This window comes from Centroberyx affinis, unplaced genomic scaffold, assembly GCF_046629955.1.
Source record: "Centroberyx affinis isolate AG114_WGS23_722 - 3 ecotype Tasmania unplaced genomic scaffold, CSIRO-AGI_Caff_v1 ptg000153l_1, whole genome shotgun sequence".
In the NCBI taxonomy this organism is placed as follows: Eukaryota; Metazoa; Chordata; class Actinopteri; order Beryciformes; family Berycidae; genus Centroberyx; species Centroberyx affinis.
This window is the reverse complement of record NW_027278850.1, coordinates 385,396-411,098: the sequence shown is the minus strand read 5'-3', so window position 1 is coordinate 411,098 and position 25,703 is coordinate 385,396. Positions and strand designations below refer to the sequence as shown.

At 40.7% G+C, this 25,703-nt stretch overlaps 1 protein-coding gene across 2 annotated transcripts in view; it reads right to left on the bottom strand.

Annotated features, from left to right (window-relative positions):
• pdgfc (platelet derived growth factor c) overlaps positions 1-25,703 on the bottom strand; it is a 44,090-nt gene that overhangs the window by 10,141 nt on the left and 8,246 nt on the right. For both annotated transcript variants that reach the window (XM_071532723.1, XM_071532732.1), the window contains exon 2: positions 5,640-5,832. In XM_071532723.1, coding sequence (XP_071388824.1) covers positions 5,640-5,832 — 193 coding nt within the window. The remainder of the gene's footprint in view (positions 1-5,639; positions 5,833-25,703) is intronic.

Here is a 25,703-nt window from a genome sequence, read left to right as displayed (position 1 = left end):
TCTAACAGCAGGCTATAATGTCTCAGTAAGGAGAGGTGTATTACTACATCGGGAGCAGGTGAGGGTTAAGTATCTTGCTCAAGGGTACTTCTGCACGTTATGGACGCAAGGGGGATTGAACCCCGGCCCTCTAGTCCGGTGAATACAGTACATTGTGACACATGCATTTTAGGTGATTTTGATTGTATTTTTCCTTGTTGTAAGTTGTTTGGCTGCTCCTTCTTTGCACCATTTATTTCACCTTTATTTTTACCAGGAAGTCCCATTGAGATCAAAAATCTCTTTTACAAGAGAGACCTGGCCATGGTAGCAGCCGTACAGAATCACAACATATTAAAATGCGCGTTCGTTATGGTGCTGTTTCATTGGCTTGAGACTATCCAGACTATCCAGGGAAATAAACCAACAAATATAACAAATATAAATTAAAAACTAATAAAATAAATTCTCTTTAACAGCAGGCTATAATGTCTCAGTAGGGACAGAAGCGATTCTTCTCTATTATTTATAGCCTGAATTAAAAAAAAATAATAATGATGAGCTGAAGATTGAGTTGAGGACTAATCTCAGGTTGGTTGGCAGGGGAGCATTAGCAGCTGTTTTTACTAGTTAGTGATAATGGCTGCTGATGCAAACCCAGGGACAAGCCTATTGCACTAATGCTACATGTTGCATGCATACCTTGTCATTTTGTTGAGATTTAGTTTTTAATTAAACCTTGAGCTCGTTAGTGGTTGACTCTGGGAGGGCTCCAGGCCTTTTTACTTGGCCTGCAAAACAAACTCTCAGTTGTTATTCTGTAAATCTCATTTTGTAAATCATTAGACTGAAACGATCAGCATTTTGTTTGGGAATACGGTTCTAGTCTAAGAAATCACATGGGTGAAAACAATAGGGAGAAATCTGTGATTGTGTTTGGCATAATGATTTTTATAGCTGAGCATAATGTTGTTTTGTTGCTTGACCTATATTGTCTTGAGTATTCAGAATCCTATTTCCATTTTCACTGTCAAAAACCCCTCTGCGATAAGGATGGAGATAGCCCGTGTAATTGGATTGAATGAGATTTTACATTATTTCTATTTTACTCAGCGACAAGACTGATAAACACTGAAAAATGCTGAAATATAAGAACCTGTTGGGTGAAAACCACATGTATGCAAAAATGTTCATTTTTCAGGAATAAAGAAAAGATACCCATGCATTTTTTAAATAATATTTTAATAGGGTTTAACAGGTTTCAAGGCCCAAGGGTCATGAAATCCACTCAACACGTACGACCGTGTAAACTTTCATTTGAGGTAGTAAGAAGAAAAACACTATAGCATTGCGGTTGTGTGTTACTTTTTTGTTTGTTTGTTGGTTGTTGTTGGGATCAAACTTGTGACCCTCTTATTACATGACAGTATCTAACCTCTAGGCCACCCTGCCGCCCCATAATACCAATAAACATTGTAAAGTGCAGGAGCATAAGCAATGGCCGTGCTCCAGGCCTCTTTGATGTGCCAAGGCTAACATCGATCAACCTCAGCACTTAGGAGATGCAGTTCAGGAGTTCAGCCCTTATTATTTATACCTGTGTGTGTGTGACTGGTGGTTGCTGCTGCATTCAATAAAGCCTTGTTTCACAGACTCTTCACTGTCTGGGATTAATCACTTTGCCCTTTGCGTCGACAGGCGCACTAACCTCTCATTCACTGCTGCCAATTCGGATATTTGGCTTTCAAGGACATTGTTTACATTTTGAGCAGACTTGACAGATTCAGTTCAAGCTGGTTTCAATAAAACAACACGGAGGGACACGAGCAAGACTAAAAATGGATTTTCTGTGATGTTAAATAAACTTGGGGGGGAGGGGGACGACAAATTTCCTTACACCGCTGCCTTTGATTTGGAAAAAGTTCTGCAGGAAGTTTGTAGGGAGGCACAAACAAACTCTTAATAGGAAAGGTAAAGTTGAAAGTATTTATCGAAAATGGTGTACATACTCAGCATTATAAACTATCACTTCTTAAATGTGCACAAGTAGACCACTAGCTGAGTTCTAAAACAGTGATTGATATGAATGCAAATCACGCTGCTATGAACATGATGGAGGCCAGTGAGGCGGGAGGCTTTCCTCTCTAAAAATCAGCCCTCAGACAGCTCAGGCACTGTGACAGATGGTTCATCAATAATGCAGGACGGCCTGATCATTACACATCGCCATGTGTTCAGAAGCACCATGTTTAACAGCGGTTTCTCAGATTTACAAATGCACTGACATATATACCGTACTGTACCTACAGTCACTTTGTGAATACAGTCAGAAACAGTGGAGCCATGCACGTCACTGTTTGACAAATATATAGGAGCTACTATATGGTATATGGTATATAATATGGTATTCACAGATAGGGTTACTTTGTGACACATATAGCTAATAATGTTTTGTTTAGTTTTCTTCCTATACACTATCAACAAGTAGCATATCTACTGCTGAAATGGTGCAGATTAATAACATAAACACTTTTTGTTTTTAGTTCTATCCTTTATATAGTCTAAAGAAAGAGGGCGTAAATGCTTCATTGAGAGCAGTCGTGTCTGCAAGCCGTCAAGCACGACTCTGCTGCCATGCCAACCAGCAGCGAGACCAATCCCTCTCCAATATGCCTCTCCTGCAGTGGATTTGGTAAGAATGCTTTTCATTGCGCCACAGACAAACAGAATAGCAGATGAGCGTGTCGACTACAGAGCCTCTCTCTCATCTTAGCGAAGACGACTCGCTCCAGGCTTGCTACCAGTGCTGAGCAACAGCTCTCCCACGGCCTTTGTTTGTTTTATCCCAGGTCATTGCTGTGACTTACAGGACAGGAGATTACAGTCTCGCTTATTCTGCTGTGATGCGAGGGGAAGAGCAGCCTCTCGATAACACTGTGTATGAATTCTTTTGCTCTTGAACGCGGTTGGGATGAAGGTCTCTGGGAGAATTTGATGAAAATTTAAATTTTCAAAGTACATGAAAGATAAAGTAGATATGTAGAATAGGCCAGAGGCCTGGATAGGAATGTTTGTGTTTGTGTATGTGGGGCAGAGAAAGAGAGTGACAGAGAGAGTGTGTGAGAAAGAGAGAGAGAGAGAGAGAGAGAGAACGCGAGAGAGAGGAGAGGTAGATAGAATTGTGAATATGTGTCTGTTTCTGCTTGTGAGTGCATGCTGCGTTCATCTGTCTGCCAACCCTGCCAACGGTGTGTATCTTGGGATCCGATCAAAACATGTTGGGCCTCGGCCGGGGGGGAGAGTGAAAAATGCGAGTGCTGGAGCAGTAGACGTGGCGATGACTTGTATGACCCTGGAAAAGGATGTTGTTATTGTCTCTCGCCCCTCTCCCCGGGGACGCCGACTAGTGCAGTCTTGTACAAAGGTAGGAAGGTACAAAAGTTGTCAATCTGCACCCTGTCCCGCTGTGGAACTTTCCCTCACGGGGCTTCGACAGCAACAATAACCCCATTCGTCAACACACACCCGGCCCACCGTGTTGGGGGCTCAAATTACCTGCACTTATAAAGCTTATATAGATCTTTCTTTCTTTCTTTCTTTCATTCTTTCTTGCACTCATAGTGTATAGCCTAATAGGTTATATAGATAGGAATGGGTAACCTCACCCTTCCTTCCTTCCTTCCTTCATCCCTCCTTCCTTTCTTACAGCTACATTTTAATGCCTTATAATGCCTGCAGCAGCAGGATAAGATTAAATTCCGTGATTGCCAACATTACAAGCAACCTCTCTTTCTTTCTCTACATATTCTTATATGAGTGGAAAGTCCCTCCTCCTTTAATGATTAATTAGTTTTCCTGAGACAGGATACAGACAGAGCCAAACCACATTTGCAATCCACCTCTATCTTACCTCTAGACCAAAAATCAGAATCACAATCACTTCATTGATCAATGAGAATAAATGCACAGGAATTTGTCTTGGTGACACTGGTGCAAAGGCATATTGACAGCTAACGCAGTACATACTGACACACAATCAGATCCACCTTTATGTTCCTAATAGGTAAGGTTAACTTCCCAAGTGATACATGCTGATCTAGTGTTGTCATGCCCTAGATCTGAACCATGTCAGCTCTCTAGGGAACTGGAGCTGTCATTCACCTTGTCAACCATTAGGGGGCTCTCCAGGAATGACTAGCGAGGTCACCCTCCCCCAGCTCCTCTCCACGGCCTCTGACTGGGCTCCTCCATGCTAACCAGTCAGCTCTGATATATTGACAGCAGGGCACTGAGCATAATGCACAGAGGGTAAATCGATTGTTGGGCCTCAGGATCCCCGTTTCAAATGAATGGCAACAGAGACAAAGCAAGGCGGTAATTGAAAGTGGGCCTCTAAATAAAGTAGACGATGTATGTGAGTGTGCGATTGTATATGTGTGTGTGTGTGTGTGTGTGTGTGTTGCCAGGGTGAGACCTGTGTGTCTTTCGAACAATCACGTGGACAACTAAAAATATCGACTAAATCTGTAAAATATGCCGGCCTGCACCACATCGTCACAGCGTCTTGGGTGAAACAAATCACTCTGCTGCTGGGTTTTCAATATTCACCGGCCGCCACAGCAGACCAAAGGCAATTTCACAAATGGCCACACTTTGACTCTAAATCTTTAAAAATGGACCACAACGCGGCCAGGACACACGTCTTTACCCCAAGCGAAGCATGCGTCCAGCATGCCAACTGGGGAAGCCCTCCTTTTGATGAGAGCTGGCCAGGCAAGCAGAGGCAATTCTGAATGAGACACTGCACATTACTACTACTACTACTACTGCTGTAGGAGGTGATTCTTCACTTGGCTTTGATGTCAGTGCACACTTGAAATGAATAGATATGTGGTCAGTTTGGACACATGCATACATGGGAAATGTGCAATTGTGGTATGCTGCTGTTGTCTTATTTTTTGTCTTATGAAGCCAGCATCATGTGTCTAGGACACCATTTCCTTTGGGACAATAAAAGCTATTTTATTATCTTATAAAATTTTCTTATCTTATAAAATATACCTTATAAGCCATTAAATGAATACATCATGTTTTTGGACCTGTGAACTTCAGCCATTGAGTGATGAGAACATAGACACCAAAATCATCCATGTGTGCCCGGTAGAGCATTGGCACCATGTTAAATCTGTGTTGAGTGATAGTTCAATCAGGAGAGACACAACAAAAATATTTAGAAAATTTTAATAGATGCATAGCCCAAGCTTTGGCATTTACCCTATCATAACAGAAAATATTAATTTATAAGGGATAAAGCCCTATCAGTCTTCTTACTTTGGATAATGCTAGTCGGCTATTATCACTCAACATAGCGTATGCATAGCGTAAAGAGTTAGCATAGAGTACCAGAGCTATGATCTACCAGGGACACATTGATGAGGATGATTTTGGTGTCAGTGTCTTCTAACAGACAAGTTGACCAATTGGGGCCAGTCTCCCAAAAACATAGTGTATTCCTTTAAACGGCAAAATTGGTTCTTTTGATATGCTTGTATTCAGTTCTATCTACATCCAAGTGGAGCACTGTCAATGTTTTGATTATTACCCTTGTTTTGATAAAGAATCTATCTATCTATCTATCTATCTATCTATGATGTTCTTACTTGCATATTCCGTCTTCGGGGTCCTCCAGACCAAACTTCTCATCAAAGGTAAGCTGGATCCTCATGTTGCCTGTGGCCACTAGTCTCCAGACCAGCACAGTATTCCTGGGATAGGTGTGTGGGAAGTCTGGGCTGTGGACCATTCCCTCTCCGGACACTGTTATGATCTTCTCCTGCTGGGAATCTTGCACTCCTACAAGAGGAAACAAACAGGAAAAAACAAAAATAATGTCAAGCTTGCCTCAAGCAACATTGGTTAAACCTCAACGGGCGGAGCCAAAGAACCATTGTTTTTCAGAGTGCAAGTAAGCTAACTGGCAAACTTAAATGGCAAAGAAGGAACTTTGGTCAAAATGTGTTAAGTGTTATAGTTAATGCCCCATGGTTTACTTGAGAACTTCAGTCTACAGGCTTTGAAATATTATTTGGACAATACTGATCATCAGGTAATCAGATACTATATGAAAAATAATAAATGGCAACCTAATAAACACTTGATGAAATGCCCATGCACTGGAAAATTGGACAATTTGTTTTTTATGGTTTGCTTACACAGCAACTTGATTTGTTCAAATTAATTCAATCAGCCTAGGGGGAATCCCCATGCATTATTTGACTTTATGAATGAAAAGGGTTGGCTTGAGAGAAGTTGATCACCGAATCTGGAACATGTAGTGTAGTGTGCTAATCCAAAATACTGACCAGGTGCTTGATATAAAAGGGGTGAAAAAAAGATACCTGCCCACTGGATTGATGCTTCCTTAGTGGTTTATTCGGCAACTTTTTGCCCTCAGATGGCCTTTACCAGACTAACACTGACACATCCGGCTCCTGTCTGAACAGTTTATCAATATTGTTTTCATTCTTGCACTAAATTGGGGAACAACCATGTCAGACAAATTATGATACAGTGCTACTGAAAGCACCTGCATGTTTCCCTTGGGCTGTGTCTTTGAATGGCCTTTACATCTTCAAGTAAGACACACCCACACACCCACACACACACGTAACCTCAAGCTTTTAAAGAAGCCGCTCTATCTGTCTATAAGACAGTCTTTACACAAAACTATTTCTCTTGCATTGAAAATATGTATTACACAATGGTTATAGATAACATCAATATCTATAATCATCTATGTAAGAATAACACAATATATAACATAAGTCTACAATCAAAAACATGCATATTAGATCACTAATTGCATATAATATTGTCTCTCATGCTTAGCTGTGTGCTGTGATACAACATCTTGACTCCATAAACCTGAAGAATTTAATGTAGGGATCATTAAAAGGAGGGCAGCATGGTGTGTTTTACCAAGCGCTCCTCGTAGGTCGGTCGATGGCCAGTGGGACCAGTGGCCGCGGGGTTTAAATCACAGAGACGATGCTTGTCACTCAGTCCCACGACCCTCCATCAGGCCCTGTCACCCTGAGGAGAAACATGGCCGGGATCCTCCCACCTGAGCCTCCTGACCATCGCCATGACAACAGCCTGAGACAATAAAGGCCTTCGCCAAGAAATGGAGCTGATCCAGAGAAAGATGGCGCATTGAGCACATTAACACCTGTGCTCTCCCACACACACACACACACACACACACACACACACACACACACAAACTTACAGACTTTGGTAAATGTGCACATATACCTACTACACACCGTTGATATGACTACTAGTGTTCCACCTGAGTATATAGAGCTACTGTTCCAGTGAAATCATACAGGAAAGCAAGGCCTCCAGAGGTTATCAATAAATTCAATATGGAATGAACAGGCATAGAAAGTATAATATTGTTGCTGAATGACACTGAAGAAACTGAATTAGACTTATTACCCAGGTTTGAGCTCTATACATGCAAATTTTTTTGTGTTATGGGGCCACAAATTTCTTGTTTAGGGACAGCAAAACCCTGGGGCTGACCCTGTCTAAGTAACAAAAGTAAAAGTACTCATTTTGAAGAACGGTCCCTTTCAGAGTGTTAAATTATTGATGGTTTAACCCTTAAGAAGTATTTTAATATAGGTCTACTGCTCCATATACAGTTGGAGAGTTAAAACTCTAATAATGCAACAGATTTTATGAGCTTGTTGTATGTTTTGCATGTAAAACCTCAGATACCTCAGATGTCAAACCGTCAGATAAATGTAGTGGAAAAAGTACAATATTTCCCTCTGAAATGTAGTGGATGAAAAGTATAAAGTCTCACAAAATGGAAATACTCAGGTAAAGTGACAGTACCTCAAATTTGTACTTGAGGTACAGCACTTGAGTAAATGTACTTTCTGAAAGAGAAATGTACTTTCATTTATTTAAATGTGAGTTCAGAATCATAAATAAAACATTAATCGCAGTGTTTATGTGACATGTTAGGGAAAGGAGGGATGGTTTGGTTTGTTCATCAAATGGAGTGCAGAGAAACTGCAACAACACTAACGGCCCTAACAACACTATGAAAAAATGTGTGCCTTCTCGGAAAGTGTCCATGCTATTGACAGACATACTCTTGCGTAAGGTGTGTGTGTGTGTGTGAGTGTTTGTGTGGGTGTGAGTGTGAGTGTGAGTGTGAGTGAGAGCGCGCGCGAGAGAGAGAGAGAGAGAGAGAGAGAGAGAGAGAGAGAGTGTGGGTGTGTGTGTGTGTGTGTGTCTGTTTGTGTGTGACCTATTTCAGCCTAAATTAATATTCACTCCAACCCAGTTTGGGGGCTATATCAGCATACACTTATGCCCCCCAAAGACCAGGTGGCTTCAGGTTGATGCGGGCAGAAGAGGTGCCCCTTTTTCATTTTTTGCCCCTGCCCCTTAGAGAGTCTGTGTACGCCACTGGCCTGAACCCATCCTGACTACAAGACTGATGTTACGCCGTCGGCTCAGAATAATAGATTGGATGTCGATGTATGAGAGAGAGAAATATTAATCATTCGTGCATTTGCAGCAATAAAAGCCTGTGCACAGTAGCATCTTTAAAGGTGCTACATATAGCATTTTTAAACATCATTATATTGTTGTCAGATTGTGACACCTTGATATGTTTTAATTAATTACTGTAAACAAATGAGCTCATGGTGGAGACGATGGTTGGTAGCCTCTATCTCACACTAGTGGTATCGTTAGTGTTATTCTGCCAGTATTTCTCAAAATTAAGACCACATTTTTGGTTTCTGTCACAAAGAGGATGTTGCTACTTGTCCTCCCTCCACCTCCCTGGCACCTTTTTTCTCTTTGGCTTTAAGACAATAAACATGTTGGAAGAGACTCTACTCTACTGAAATGTATCGCTCCATTTGTGCTGGAAGAACAGCGCACTCTTCCTGTTTTGTGCCCTAAAGCAATCCAGCAGATTTCCCACGAAATCCGATCTGGTGACACACAATGTAAAACGCAGTGTAGAGGCCGTTGGAAGCTGACAATCTTTTTGCGGTGGTTTTGTTTGTTTACAGTAATTACGCTAATGCACCTAAAAAGGACGTGTCACTTTGAACACTTCCATGCGTCTTGTTTGGGACAGCACACATTTGTGTCTCTTGTCAGCTCACCATAATGCTAATAACAACACGCACTGACTCATGTGACTGTGTTGTGATTATCATATGCTGTGATGAAAATTTGGCATTCTTTTAAAGAAATTATATTGCTGATACTTGTGCAAGAAAACAAAATAGATTCAGCCCTTCCCCAGCCTGTCCTCTCAATTTGTTCCAGCAGTATTTCTTTTTGTACCTCTGATGATCATTCAGTATTCATGAGCCAATCCAAAATGTCTAGCTGTCAGAGGAACCAGCAGGGGTTTAATGTGCTTGGGAGATGGAGCGCGCTGCTGGAAGTTTGTTAGAGCATTAAACGGATGAGTAACCATTTCCCCAGTGCTTGTATGGACAAATTTACATTCGAAACACATTTTGAGCTTGATTACTCTTTATTTTGCCATAAATGTGAGTGAGGGATGTGATTCATACCCAGCAGCATGATTCATTGTGAGTTCATTTGCTTTCAATAGAAACAAAAACACAGGCATGCTAAGTTTGCGCCATGTGCTGACCCTGGACAATCTCAAATAACGGCTCCATACCAACGTTGAGTGGCTCAGGATGTTTCCAAGGACAACATCTCAGACCCAGGGAGTGGTCACTGAAAACAAGGGAGAGTGAATCCAACTAAAGCTGGATCTTGTAAATGTTTCAATAGCAATACCAGCTCTGATCATCCAAATTGAATAACAGAGAAAAAAGTAAAGTATTATCTACTTAGCTTTTGTACACACATTTGCTTTTCAGAGTAGAATAAGACCATGCTCAATTTAGTTCCTCAGTTAAAATTCCAATAAACTAGAGGAAAACTTGAGTTCTCACTGTAACAATGAAACACTTTGATCTAATTTCTATAGCATGAAATCAGTACCCATATTAAAAAATGGTATGGTACAAGTGGGTATTGTTTTTTGATAACCACTCCGAGATCCAAACAACCTTTTATCCACTCTAAACCAGCATTTATATCAAGATGTAACTTGATGACAACCTGGCTTTTTCTCCTGGCACGGGTGACGACGCCATCTATCAAAAATATTAGGTATATAAAACAATGACACTGCTTTTTTTTTTTTTTCAATAACAATTACATCAGATTGCAAATATCACTTTGATGTTTTCATTTAGGATTGGTGGGGAGCCAGGTGGGAACAAGCTGAGTGACAGTGTGCCAGATGCAAAGAAAAACAAAGCCCAGGCATGACTTCTCAATGAACAGGCTCTTTCACAACTCTCAAGAGCTTGGCGTCCAATACAAACTATCTAACCAAATAAGGGCCACCTTGTTTGGGCAAATCAAGCTTTTGCAAAATGCACTCCTTGGAGACAGAAATGGACAGTTTATGCAGCATTGGATTGGACAAAAGAGTAAGAACACCATGATCCTATTCAAATATATCTACTTGCCTCCTTGTTCCTGCAGTCAACATTTCTTTGATGTCTTTGCAGAAATTACTGAAAAAAAAAAAGGGCTGATTGCTCTTCTAATCTGTGGTGCAAGTAGCGGCAGCACACCAGGTTTGATTGACTGTTTTTTGTATCCATTTGCTGGCTCAGGAGGAAACAAGCCGATAGCTTTCATGCTATTAAAGCTTGGCCTTCCATCACAATGACATGTTTTTAATTACATCCCTATTACAGTGGGCTCCAACATATAGGCTCATAAAGTACATAATGATTAATGTGGAATAATATGTGATTCTTTAATATATGGCCCCATATGTACTGTACTGCATGTGAAACAGTAAGTATACATATGGTATTAATATAGAGGTAAGTGGCCCAACCAAACCAAAAACTCCTTAAGAAAATACTTGCACAATTATAAATAGATGCATGCTTTTGGGAGCCGTTCCTGAGCATAATTCCTTGGGAAAAATCAGTTAAATGTTGAGTGGAATGCCTCTTTATTAAGGCTGTAATTAAGGGGAGAATGTGAAAGGAAAATCTGAGCTTGCTGTTGCAGAGAAAGGGGGAAAAGAAGAAAAAAAGGCCTTGACATGAATGAAAGAATTAGGCCCTGATGAAAAGGTATTCCAGAGACCTGCATGGATGAAATCATACTTAATCCAAAAAGTCTGCATATATCCTGTTTAATCCTTACGTACTCATCGCAAGTAATTGCAGTAGGTGGGGGAACAATGTGTTTGCATTCCTCTTCAGCACAGGGTCTTTGTGCATGAGGTTCAAGAATGAACTATCTAAGTGATTCTTTGCAGTAGGTCTTTTGTTCGCTTGCATCAAAGCAGAACCTCCTTAAGAGTACGCTCCTTAAGAATACTTTTGTTGAAAACCTCTATTAGATTAAAACAAGATCCACAAGGTCACAAATCAGCCCCCGCACTATTGAAACTCTGCCTTCTATTTTCCTGAAGCATTTGATGATTATTTTTTATACAACACTGCCTTTTAATACTTTTCTCTTTTCAACTTTCCCACTGATAGCCGCCGCCCCCCCCCCCCCCCCCCTCATCCAGCCACTGTACTGTAAAATGCACACACACGCTACCAGTCGGGTCTGATTCTGGGCGTAACTTCGACTCGAAAATGACCTCACTCTCGGGGTTAACCAATGTCATCTAATGATCAGAGAAGCGGTCCCCCCAGAGTGAATTACCTCAAACATGACTTTTCCTTGACCTACTTTTTTCCTCTGTAAGGAAAGTAGAGCCGACTATTAAGGGAGGAAGTGAGTCTGAATAAATAGGAGCCTATACAGTGCAGCCATTGTGCTTTGTTCACACGTTAGTGGGTGAACCATTCATGCTGTTAAACATTAACCTTTCACCTGCCGAAACAAAACCGGAGTGTGCATGCACAGACCCATAGAGATGTAGATACTGTTAGAGCACACAGGCATACTACTACTATTACTACTGCTGCTGCTACTACTACTAATAATAAGTAATAATAGTAATAGTAATAATAATTATATGGCACCTCTCTTAACAGAGTTACAAATTAATAAATATATAAATACAAGAATGCACAGGCAAGAAATAGTATGCATACATCCCTTGCACACACACACACACATACCCACACACACATATTCACATGCATACACAGATGGATGTTAATGCATGCATAAAGACAAACAAGCACAGATAAACTAAGTGAAAACAGCACCTTTGTTCAGACTGCTGAATGTTTCTCATGAAATGGGAGAGGGAGGAATGAAAACCATTCATTCTGGCTTTGTGTTAGGCTCGCTAAATTCTCCAGTTTTCACATTAAATCATTACAATGTCCCACTACAGCAGCCCTTAAGCTTTGGAGTTTATCTGGTAGTCATACCGCATGATATAGTAGACATAACTTTGGCTTTCTTCTGCAGCACCAGGAACATTTAAGTCAGGCCACACCACTATTCAAACCTGACAAAGAAATAACTATTTCTGGCTGCTTTAAATGTGAGGTCAGACCAGATTCTTTTAGAGGGGTAAAGTCATTATTTTCCATTTCAGTTGGTCCTAACTAAAAAGTAAACCGTACCAAATTGGTATGGATCCCATGCCATAAGGGCCCTATCAAATGGGTATAGATTACATTGCCATGGGGGTCGTATTTGCTAAGTTGGCCAAATTATTATTTTCACACATTATGGGCTAAAGATTGGTCCAGCACCACACTGTTCTCCCAACAACTTCACACATCAAGCATAACCAGTCACGACAGCCATTTCCTCTCCAATAATCGACAGCCGAGGCGTTGTGACACCAAATCCAAATTGTTTTTAATTTCAGCCCCGTTACCTGCTGATCAAAACCAATACAGGCCCCTGAGCGACAGAGCTGAAGCGGCTTTGGTCAGGTGATGAAACTGTACCCAACAATGAATTCCCTTTTTTTTTGCTGCCTTTTAGCCCCGATGCAATCACTCCCACATCTGGTGCTTATTAGGCCTGTGCAGTGGTTACTACAGGTGCAGTAAATTCCCGACCCTGCTTAGGATATTTATTGCCTTTGGGTTTACAGTCGGTCGTGCAAAAAGAGGCTGAAACACGCCATGGGAATCTTTCATGCCATTAAAAAATAATTTGGCTTCATGGGACCCTTCTGTAGTGATTCAATCTGCCAGGCATATGCTTCCTGGTATCAGACCAAACAGGAAGCGTGACGGGTTTGACACCCAAATTCCCTGCAGAGGTTAGGGCAGAAAGATAGCCGGAGCTGGTGATGTACAGATGACTCAGCAAAAGTGACTCAGAGTCACTTTAGATATATATATATACATAGCATATTCCACTTTCCTTTTGTCCTTGTACCATGTGTTTTCATGCACATGTGGTGTATTTGGCAATTAAAGTGATTGTGATTATACAGTATGTGTGTGTATGTGTGCGTGTGTATGCATGTGTGGATTTGTGTATATATAGCATGCCTGTCCGCTCTAAGCATACACACAGTATTTAGTCCAGGCTATTGTTCTATCTTTAAACTGGGTAAATATTTGAAAAAAAAAAAAAAAGACCTGGAGGCTGATATCAAAGCCAATACAGTTTGATTGACAGCATAAGGCAAACCCTATGGCCTTTACTTATCTCAACACATTAGTGATAAGACAGACCACCCCATGGCAAAAGGGTCACAGGTTTGATCCCCGCAAAATACAATGTGTGTCCATCAACAGCCATGTGATCTGCTGAAGTGTCCTTGAGCAAGACAATGAATATTGTAAGTCACACACACTGGAAAAAAGAGTATTGATACTCTTCTTCAATAAGATCAGCTAAATGTCTCAGCTAAATCAGATCAGCTAAATTTGACTTCTAGATATTATATCAAATGTGTCATGGAAGACATGCAAGAAGGCATATTGAGACCCATTAAGTCCTTTTAAGGCAAAGCTGGGTAAAACTTCAACAGTTAATGGCGTTCTCAGACACCACAGGAAGCCTCAGGGTTCATTTCCTCTAAATGCTTATTGCATGTGTGTTTTACAGAGAGAGAGAAAAAAAAAGGTGCAAAACTTTATGATACTCTGGAGATTAGACTACATTACTTGTTCAGCAGAGTACAACTCTCCCTCCAGTCTGTTGTGCCTTTTCCACTCCCTGTCAGCAACAGGTGGGTGATCACGACCTCTTGAAACCCCTTGAGTGCAGGGTTCAAAGGTCACATGAAGGTGGAATCTAAGTCCCAGCACTTAGAGGACTGAACCTCTCCAGGTTTCGCTGTGCTGCAATATAATAATAAGATACTTTATTGATCCCTGTAATGAAACGCTCCTTTCTCTTGCCCCCCATCTCAGGGAGGTCAGAACAGGAGGCGGTATGGATGTAGTGCATTGCTCAAGGACACTTCAGCAGGGCCGATATTTGCAGACACGGGTGCTTGAACCTGGGTTTTCCGGTTGAAGGGTGGTCTCTCTAAATAGTGGCCAAATCTGCCGCACCTAACCGGGGGCAGGAAGGACGTCTGTTGGCACCTACTGCTGAAGCATGGCAAAACATCTGCAGATCATATCAGATGGCCCAACCTGACACCACACTGAGTAAATGTGTGTGTGTGTGTGTGTGTATCTGTGTGTGGTTGTGTGTCTGTGTGTGTGTATGCACATGTACGTGAAGAGTGAAAGTAAGGAACGTGATTGTGGGGGAGCAGCTGACACAAACCTGAGTTTGTGCTGCAGAGTTTCTCCAGAAACTTTGGTAACTCTCTAGATTTTTCTCTCTCTCGCTCTCTTGCTTTCTGTCATATTCTGTCTGCAACTTTCCCCCAGAAACTCCAACAGGAGGATATTTTGTGCTTTGTAGTCATGATGAACTGATGCAAACTGCTGAGTTTCTATATAACAGTATCTCATATCGGTAGAACTCTTGGCTTAGGTGATAACATTAGACTGCAGTGCTGCAGTAGAAGACAGCATATTATTCAATTTGAAAACAGGTAAATCAAAGAACATTCACACTGAAATATTAAACTCCATCACTTATAAGACTGCTGAACAGCTGGAAACACCTCTCACTGCATATTGCACTGTGTTTTGCCTTTGCAAGGTACAGCTATATGTAATGTCACAAAATACTGGTATATGCATTATAATAGCTTAATAGAGTGATTCGTATGGAAGAATTATGCAAAGGGAGCTTAAACTGTGCTCACAGTTGCTACAAAGCAATTAAAACCCAAACCAACTTACTGTAAATCCCTCCATAAAAATAGCATGTGTTGAATAACATATCCAAAAGAAGGCCTCAATCTCACAACAGATTTCATTTCAATAATTGCTGTGAAATGTGCCACTAACGCAACGCAAAGACTGTTATCTGAGAAACGATTACAAAATGTGATAAGGTTTTCAAAAGCCACCTAAGCGGACTGTTAATGTGAGAGTGAATGCAGGAGTGCGCGGTCACATGTGCTGCTGTGTGAAAGGGAGACACACCAAAGCTAAATTGAACTCTTTCGACACCTCAGGCAGCGACTAAAACTCCACACGAGGGCTTCTCCTCGGGTTGCAATGCTTCCCCGGCCCTGAATGATTTCTCCGAGCCTGTGATTAGAGCCCGCACTTGTGTTTGACATCCTGAAAAAGGAAGATTGTGTGTCAGTCCTTTCACTACAGAGTGTTGACCCTCTGGAATTCTGCCTCCGAGCCTCTGAGCCTGGATTTAGACATGATATCACCACCAAAATCAGGGTTGAAATGGAGGGTAAACCATAAACTAAAATGAAAATATTTATAATTTAAAGTAGTAATCTGTGACATTTTTCATGAAAGCTTTTACATTTTCTTTTTTCTTTTTTACATTTTCTGTTTGCTGCTCTGGTCGGTCTTTCCTGGAAAAAATGCTCTGCTGCGCAGGAAGTGATGCGTTTTAGGTTTCGGGCAGCAGCAACAGCGGTTTGCTTGGAATAAATAGAAGAAGAACTGGGTAGTTCATGGCTGAACAAACAAAGAAAAGAGCGCCAGCTACACAGAAACTCAGTCAAAAATTCAAGAAAATTCAAAGAAAAAGACATCACAGTACTGGACACACTGTTTGATTGACAAGTGATCTTTGGGAAGTGCAGTGCAGAAACACCACAGGAATGACCCTGTAGCACCAAAGATTGCTTTCTCTACCAAATATTTCAGAATACCACTTTAAACACAAGGGCAACATTCTAGAAAGAAGTCTCTACATGAAAATGAGGTATTTTCAAGTAAACAAAATAAATTCATGAATAAATAAGTAAGTTCTTAAGATTTTGCAACACAGTGATAAATGTACGGCAATCAGCAATGACTGTAGCTGAATGGAACAAGTGTGGTTTAGGTACTAAAAATATTTTTCTAATCGAGGCCACATTGGTGCAGGTGGCCCCACATCAACCTTAATTTCCATGTCAGCTGTCAAACTCTGAATCAATATCAAAGTTAATTCTTGTTCTGTGGATAACTTGATACTTTGACAAAAAATAAAGGGTTGGGAGATGTTTCTCACAAACACTGGAAGACAGGCATAACCTCTCCGTCTGGCCGGGAACCAGGCGTTGACAGATGAACCATGTCTTTTTTAAACTTCTCTCCACAGCTGTGGACGGCAGCTCCAGGCTCCTTTGTAGTCACATCTGTGAGCCGGACAGCTGGATGTTTGGAGAAAATTACAGTTTGATCTGTGGCAAGCCAGATTGGAAGACAGCTTTGCCTTACCAGCTCCAGATACTGCTATTAAGACTGATTAGAGATCCAGGTTTTGCAATGGAAGTAGCAGAGAGGATTGATAGTCGATCACAGTCCACTTTGTAGCTCCCTGGCTCCAAGACAGAATCACTCAAATCTACAATGAAGAGCTTGGGATAGGTCAATAATGTTTTTAACTAATGACTTCTAAATTGATCTGGGCCTCCACAACTGTGCTGGAATCTCAGCTAAAGCTTAGGTTGCAACTTGGATAAAGGCCACATTCACACGCTGAGTGAGCTTTGTCTTCACACGTCTTCCTCTCCTTGTACCATTACTGTAATCTTAGCTTAAATGGTGAAAATCCAAGTACTGTAGACCTCCCAACGCTCATTGTACTTAATTTTCTGGCATACTTCATGCCCTTGAAAACATAAAGCATTGTAGCCATTAAGCATCAGCCATCTACAGCACATCAGCAGCATAGATTAGAAGTAAAAATAAAAAAAACTAGAGAAAAAGCTGGAGTAGATTTGGGAGGTTTATTTCACTAACTACGAGGACAGAAAAAACAGAGCTTCTGAACAACCCTGTAATAAGCGTGGAGCTATGCAAGCAAATCTGGGTAAAGCTTTCAAAGGTCTGATGAGATTTTCAGCTGCGGCAAATTGAATGATTAATCCAAGGCAGCAGACAAGGAGACAAGTAAAGGAACATTTTAATTGTGGCAGTTTAAGAATAAAACGCTCTGGTCTCCAGCTCTGCCCGCCTTTTAGAGATTCTCCTCCAGATACAGATCGATTTCTGTAAGAGGGTTTGCCCTGGTTCTCTAATTACTGCCACCCCACCAAGCCCCCGTAACCTTTTGGCCCAGCTGTCTATAGTAGGGGAGCAGCAGTGGACAACCCAGGGTAATGAAAGTATATTCTTTTCAACCCCTATTTACCCAGGGATGGTTTGCTGAGCACGAAGGCTCTTTTCCAGTAACATCCTGCTTCACACTCACACAGATACAAGCCTGTTGCTACCCAGTCCAACCACGGTTTCTCACTCTGCTCAAGGGCACCATGACAGCAGTTGTTGAAATAGGGGGGGAGTATGTCTCATTCATTGCCTTGACACAGATTTCCTCCAACCGGACTTGTACTGGTGACCCTCTGGTCAAAAGCTTGCTTCTCTAAAAATTAGGCTACCACTTCCCCAAAAGTGAGTCAGTCCGCTGCTTTCCGTCATAAATGCCAAAACCAAATTCGTGTCCTCCAAACTCCAGGGGACGATGCCTGTGCATACATCCCATCCTAACAAGTTGCCAAAGGGTTGGCTTTGCTAAACCAAGCAAGTTTGTACCTGGATCTTCAGAGTTGACATGAGTAGTAATTTGAGGATTAGAAAATGGGAAAATTGATGTTTCTGAGGGGAAACGTCTGTAGGCGAGGGCAGTGACTTAGTGTCTGCAGGTTAATTCCCATAAGAGGGGAATACAATTAGTGTATAATTGCACTGTTGCTCTCAGAGCTGCTCTCTATGGATCCATTCATCCAAGGGTTTCCAAAGGATTTGTATTTCAATCACTATGGCAGCACCATTTGGACAAATACATTGATGTGTACAATTTTGAACAGCAGAGTTACTAGCATCAAAACTCTGAAGCTGAAATCTTTTGAAGAATTACCTCATCTCACCCTCTCCCCACTGAATCGTATTCTCTCTTCTCTGCACAAAAAAAACCCTCTGTTTCTTTACTTAGCTCTTACTTTATGGCTTTTCCCTAGCAGTACTATCACACATAATCACTTTATGGTCAAAAGAATATTGTAAGGGCACTATGGCTTTGACCCTTGCATGTAAAATGAGATACCATTGGACAGTTTTCAGCAGAAGGATGCATTAAAATATCACAAAACATAGTGAGAAAAAAGCAAATAGGGTAACCAAAATTTGTTTTGCATAAGATTCTAGTGATCAGATCATGGTAATTGTTCAGTACCAGCATTTGTCTATATGCAGCCTAATAATCAGGTAATAGAACTAATTTACTCGTATTTCAAATGAACACACCTCATATAAACCCCTCACGCAACTAAAATAAAAACCTGTAGGCTGTAATATCTTTGAATATTCAAAGTAATAATGATTTACTCACATATAAAATACTCAACCCAGTGCTGTAGAGCGCTGGGTTGGGCACCTTATCCATTTGCACTCTGCATGTAAACGTAACCCATCAAGCCGTTAGTCCCTTACCGCACATGGTAAACTTTATTAAGTCCCTTTAAGCACCTGACCTGCAATTAACCCTAATGATGTGAACTTCAACCCACCTTTACACCCAGCCACCGACACACACACATACATTAATCACCATGACTAATATCTGTTGGGGACTGGTGTCATGTCACCGAAGTGAGTGGATCTCATTTTTATGTGCTTGTTTGGGGGAATGGGTTGAGAAATGACAAAGAGTGGTTAAACGCTAAACACTGAGCATCCAGTTTGCCTTTTTAATAGGCCAGGCTGCACAGGTCATTAAGCTTCTGACTGTCACCCATTCGTCAAAAGGCCTTCCAGTGCTCGTCTCCTCACTCTCGCTGCTCATAAAACAGCCGCTCAATCACGTGTGTCTGCTTGCCTCCAAACATAACCCCGCTGTATGAGGCAAACCTTATCGGGGAAACATAATGAAGAAATGCTGCCAGCCACTAAAAGCTTTATATTATCTTTAGAAACAATGAATATTCATGCGGCTGCATTTAAGGAACAATAGCTGTCTAATTACCTCCCAAGATGAATGGTTATGAAACAGATGCCTCTCTCTCTGATGCACTTTCAAAATGGATATGCGCATCTGGGTGAAATACTTCTGCTTTCTTAAAATGCAAAGCTCTTCTCGAGAGGTGAATGAGGACAGCGACCCCCAAGTTACCCCTTCCATGGAGAAACAGTTACGACCCTGAAGCTACAGTGGCAATTAACTGTAAAAAAAAAAAAAAATGACACAGGACACAACTACCAAATCCTCTTTGGTGAATTTTCCTTTTCGTCAACATTTCAGATGAGTGCATATAAGGGAGAGAAGATGGGAGAGAGATTAGTAGACTCACATCAGTCAGTAATTAAATCTGTATGCAACGTTACTTTCACAGAGATGTTATGATCCCTGTAGTACTTTATACACTGTCCTAAAGGCTGAAACTGATTGTCTTGTTGACCATTATGAAAAACATCCTGGGGGGTTGTTTATCTGTGTGTGCAGAGCCGAGGAGGAGGGATCTTTTAGGACAAAAGTTATGTGAGGAATCCATAAAAAATGGAATACAATTTATATTGCCTTAAGAAAATACAATGGAGACGGATTCATTATAGTACTGTCTTAGTGATATATTATTCCCCATTCTGAATGGAAGAGACAAGCAGAGCTTTGTGAGACTGATTATTAGAGCCATACCACTGCAAAGACTTGATTCACTCAATATGGTAAACTTCATGTCTAGAGAATTTCGATTCCAAAATGCCATAAATCCATTTGGGGGGGAAAAAAATGATAACCTTAAGTTCATCATTCAATATCTCTAGGATAAAGAGGATCCAATTTGTTAGAATTTTGTCAACCAAGGTCTAAATTCAGCTGCTATCCTCAAAAAAGTATCATCATTTGTTTAATTTTTTTCACTATCAATCATTTTTTAGGGCAAATGTTCATTTTTTTTCAAATTGCAGTTATCTTATTTTGGAATTAAACTCCTCTCTCTCATACACTGCCTTGTTTTAATGGTGCAGGACCCTATTATTTTGAATGCAAGTGATCTCATTATTAAGATTTGTATTTCTGGACAAGATATTTGGACAAGAAATGCTTGTGTTATGGGCATTTCCCCCAGGCTTCAGTGCTATCTTGAAATGTAATAGCATGTCTGAAATCTAATCATTTTAATATATGCAGCTGGATGAAACTAATGTAGATTTCAACTGCGCCATTCTCATCAAACGGGAAACATTTTTGTATCAGTAAATAAAAAAATCCTTTGCAAGAGCAGTTTGATGGATTGACTCTACTCAGCATAATGGAAATGTTGGCACCGACGGAGAGGTGAAGAATTTTTCACGTCCAAAGCATGCATACAGACATGTCAATGATCTGCCTGAGAAAATCCATCACCACAAGCATCTGATGCATTGCAACCTGCGCCAGAAACAAGCCAACTCAGTGACCCGCTTTAAATCTCGACTAAGGCCTGTCAACAGGTGTGAAGGGAGACAAAGTGTAGAACAAACTTTGGCTGTCAGGGCAGAAAATGAAAGATAGAGTTTGACAAATAGAGTAGCGCATGACAGATCTGCCTTGTCAATGGCGTCTCATTAGTTGGCGCGGTTCCGGGGCCATTTTAATGCCGCCGTCTGTAAAAGCTCTAATTAGAAACAGCTGAACAGATGTAAGATGCCGAGAAAGGAGGAGGAGAGGGGCTTAACACCTTTGCCACTAACTGGTTGGTAACCTGTCATACTCCTGTTACAGAGTCTCTCAGTCTCTCTGTATTATGCATTCACAAGGCCTCCTTTCAAGCTGTTATCGCACGATCTTTCCCTATGAATGAGAAAATGGAGTGAAAGGGTCTTGAGGAGACAGAACTGGGGTGTGACGTACACAATGAGAATATTCAACAATCTGATCAGTCGTTTTCATACAGCTTTAAAGCGCTATTCCATAAGATCCTCAGTGTTTTTCTTTTTTATTTTGGTGACATCTTTGGTGCCAGGCAGTCATTGCTGTGGTGTTTCTGCGCTGCACTTTCCAGACATCACCTGTCAATCAAACAGTGTTGCCAGTACTGTGACGCCTTTACAAAACAGGGGGAAAAAGGAGAATGGAACGCCAATAGCAAAATTAAGATGCAAGGGAAATAATAGCGTCGGTAAAAGCACGGAATAAGAGCAATGGAGAATAAAAGAACATGTCAGACCCAGTGAAAAGCCAGTGGAAAAAAAGATTTTAAGATTTTCAACTGATTTGGCTGATGCTTTGGGAAAGGCTAATCCACAGTCTCCCTGCAGCCATGGCAAAAGCATCCACCAAATGGCATATATTATGTTACTTCCAGCTCTAAGCTTGTTTGACATCCTCTGATTACACCACCTACTCGCTGTGTGTAATTCTAGATCGTACTTATATTTGCTCGCATTTATGCCACATGACTGAATTTGTCATAAGTTGTACGCCTCTTGGTACTGAGCCATGCCGGATCTGGGCAGGGAGCCCTCTCCTCTCCACACCTCTGTACCAACTGCTTAATCACAACCAGAATCTGAATCACTTTTAATCATCAAGTACAATAAATGTACAGAGATTTGTCATGGCAGCATGTGTGCAGAGACGTATCAACAATTTATAGAGTCTCGCAATACATGTTGAGACCTTGGTACAAGGGCATCGGCGCCTCACATGCAGTGCAGGACGTATAGACATTACAGAGTTTGTATCAGTTCTTATAGATACATTCATCATGAGGGTTTCCTCCAGGAACAACTGGGAATGAAAGGAAAGAGTGCAAGCAAAGGTCTTGTCATACATTTTGAAACTTCATGATATTCTGCATTATTACACTGTACACCAGTAGTGCCAAAACAAATCTAATCCGAGGTAGAGCTGAACAATTAATTGAAAAAAAAAAAAAAAAAATCAAAATCACAATATCAATTTCTGCAATTTCCAAATTGCACAGGCTGCAATTAATTGTTTAACAGACAGTTGCAGAGAGAGTTCCAGGTAATCTTTGGTCCATGAATCAAGTACAATATTGGTGAAAACCTTTCAACATACTAGTTCTGAAACAATTATGACAAGAAAAACTTGCAATTAGATGTTTTCTTAATATATTTCAGCCCTAATCGTCGTCTAAATCAACAACCCCTGCTCAACTAGATTACATTTTAGTTATTTTGCAGTGACTCTTATGCAAAGTGACTAATGAGCGCAACAGTAAATTCCCAAATCACCAACATTACACGCAACCGGTGGTGAGGAGTGTCAGGGTCAGAGCCGCAGCTCCCAGACAGAAAGTGAAACAGCTATCAGCACTGTAGAATGATAATTTATTATTGAGAAGCTGGCTTGAGAACCAGGGAGAAAAGGTCATTTCTCTTTTGTTTTGTTAAGAGAGATTGGAGATTGCTGCAGATCCTGCTTGGTGTGCAGACAGCAACACACACACACACACACACATACACACACACATATGACGCACAGTTGCTGGAATCATTCTAGTCAGTCATAAGACCTAATAGCTAATGTGCATTTTCATTCCATTTGGGCCGTAGAAATGGATACCCTCCCATGGGGAACCAAGTGTAAGCATGCCGCGGCTGAGCGTATCCAGTCTGCACCGTATACCTATTTGTGCTTTGGGAAAAGCCATACATTCTCAAAATAGTATGTGTGATTGGGTTACCGTCTCTGTATGCCAGTGGCATAGCGTCGTATATCACGTCTCACCATGTGCGAGGTGACATAATCCAGCTAGCATGGGACGGCGCTGCACCGATGATTACTGGGACAGGTGTGTTTTTTATTTCCCCCCTAAATGCATTAGAGCTGGGATATTTCACATCTCCATTTAATAGTTTCTGGTTCTTTTCTCACTCTCCTCAGATGGCACATAAAGAAGACACAGTGGGGGTTTGATTTCCATGGGCATGTATGAGTTATGAGTTAGTCTTGTGAGTAATTTAAGAAATATTAACTGAAAACAAGAAAAAATATCTCCATATTGACTAGGAGTGGATGAGTTTGAATGTAGTTGCACCTCCATGGCTCACTGTGTGCTACATGAACAGCACATGCAGCAAAAGCCACATCCATTAAAGATGTACAGTAGTTCAGCTACGCATGAATAATAATCGGATGAGCTCCATCCAACCAACCCCAACGTCCCAGTAGCATCTCTAACCTGCAGCATATGTGGCTAAACTGCAAAAAAAATATCCATCCTAACAAGTGATTTATTCTTGTATTGAGTCAAGAAATCAAATAAAAGTGAAAAGATGTCTCAGTGGGGTGAAATTTTATTTTATGACACATGACTACAAGATTAAAGGACTTGTTAAGATGGATATTTCTTTGCAGTATAGACATGTGAGGACACCTGATATGACGTACTACTCCAGTTCCCTCTAGAGGAGCCTTTCTCCTTTTCAGAGCTGTTGCAGTTTGACAAGGCACAAAAATAAACGACACACTAATATTTGACATTGTTACTATTGAACAATGTCACATAAACCAAAGTTTGAACATATAAGAGGTGGAAAACACAAAGAGCTCCTGAATAAAGTTTTATATAGATTAACATAGAAAGACTAAACATGAGCTCACTAGTTTTAATGTGATAATAATGCAACTAGAAAGGTTAACAACTAGAAAGCTGAGTGTGCTGAGTTTAAAAGGTTATGGACTATTGATTATTAGTAGTCATAGTATAACTATAGCAACTTGTTGTATATAATCTCATCATATAGTACAGGGAGTGTGCAATGGCAATAAGTAATGTCAACGCCCAATAACTGTCAAAAACTACAGTATATTTGTGAATATATTTGATTCGAAATAAGCCAACATTTGACTGACAAGGTTGACTGACAAGTAAGCCACACGCTATACCATCTTGTAAATCATTTGACTGTGTAACTTCTAATCAAGCATCCTAACCTGAATGGTGTTATAAGCACATTGAGAGTCCATTCAGTAAGTGTATATACATAGAATGTATAAAATAATTTCATATGTTTGACATTTGCTTTCTTATTGATCAAGCCAAATATCAGGGCACAACTGGGCATGCTCCAAAAAGCATGCAATCTGCTTCAATGCACTAGCTGATAATTGCTCACTTATTACTTATTCTGTCAGCAGATCAGACTGTGACATATCTTCCTTTTTTTTTATTATTATTATTATTCCTTATTATTTTCATGTTATCTGCTGAAACCAGGAATTCATATCTATAACTGCACTGAGGTGTCAATTGTGGTCTGGTTTTCTAAATGCATGAGACTGATCACGCCTCAGTAACTCTCATCACTGCTTTCCCAAAATTAGCCGTGGCTAATGATGGTGCTTGATAACTGTGAAATGTCTCTGCTGTATCGAATGAATCTAGTAGCTCGGTTTCACACATGAGGAAACCTTCAAATCATGATGGAGAGGGGAGGAGAAATCTTTAAGTGAAATCAGATGAGTTTGTTTGTGAAACAATGCCTGACCTTCGAGCTGGTGTCTTTCTTGATATCAAGCCCGAAATGTTGTTACATTGTCTACACTGTTTCCTGTGGAATTTTGGGAGTAAATACTGGAGACATGAAACTGAAACACTATTTTATTGTTATTTATTGAGCAACAGTCCCACAAACAACTGCCTGAGATCCATTTTGGTCATTTTGTGGTTACAACGGTTAACATATTAAGACATATAAAAACTGCAAAAATGTGCTTTCTTTGTTATTGTGATATCGAAACATTATGTCACTCCAAATCCGGATGTACATAATCTAATGGAATGCAATGTGACATATCATTGCTGTCAGGCGAAAACCTTGTATCTCCCAAATGTCAACTTTTCAGGAACTAGGAAAACAACCTTGTTTTTAGCTTGGAGACAATGCATTTTTGACATTGTCTATAAGCCCAAGAGGTCAGAGAATTTTCCCTAACAGAGAGGACCATGTAATCCTACGGAAGCAGAATTCTGAGTTTAAAGTCAGAACTCTGAGATTAAAGTCAGAACTCTGAGATTAAAGTCAGAATTCTGAGATGAATCTCAGAATTCCGATGTTATTCTCAGAATCCAAATACATTTTTCACATGTGGCCCTAATCCTCTTCCATATAATGCTTCTGTTGAAGTAAAAATGCTTCTGTTGAAGTAAAAATAACCAA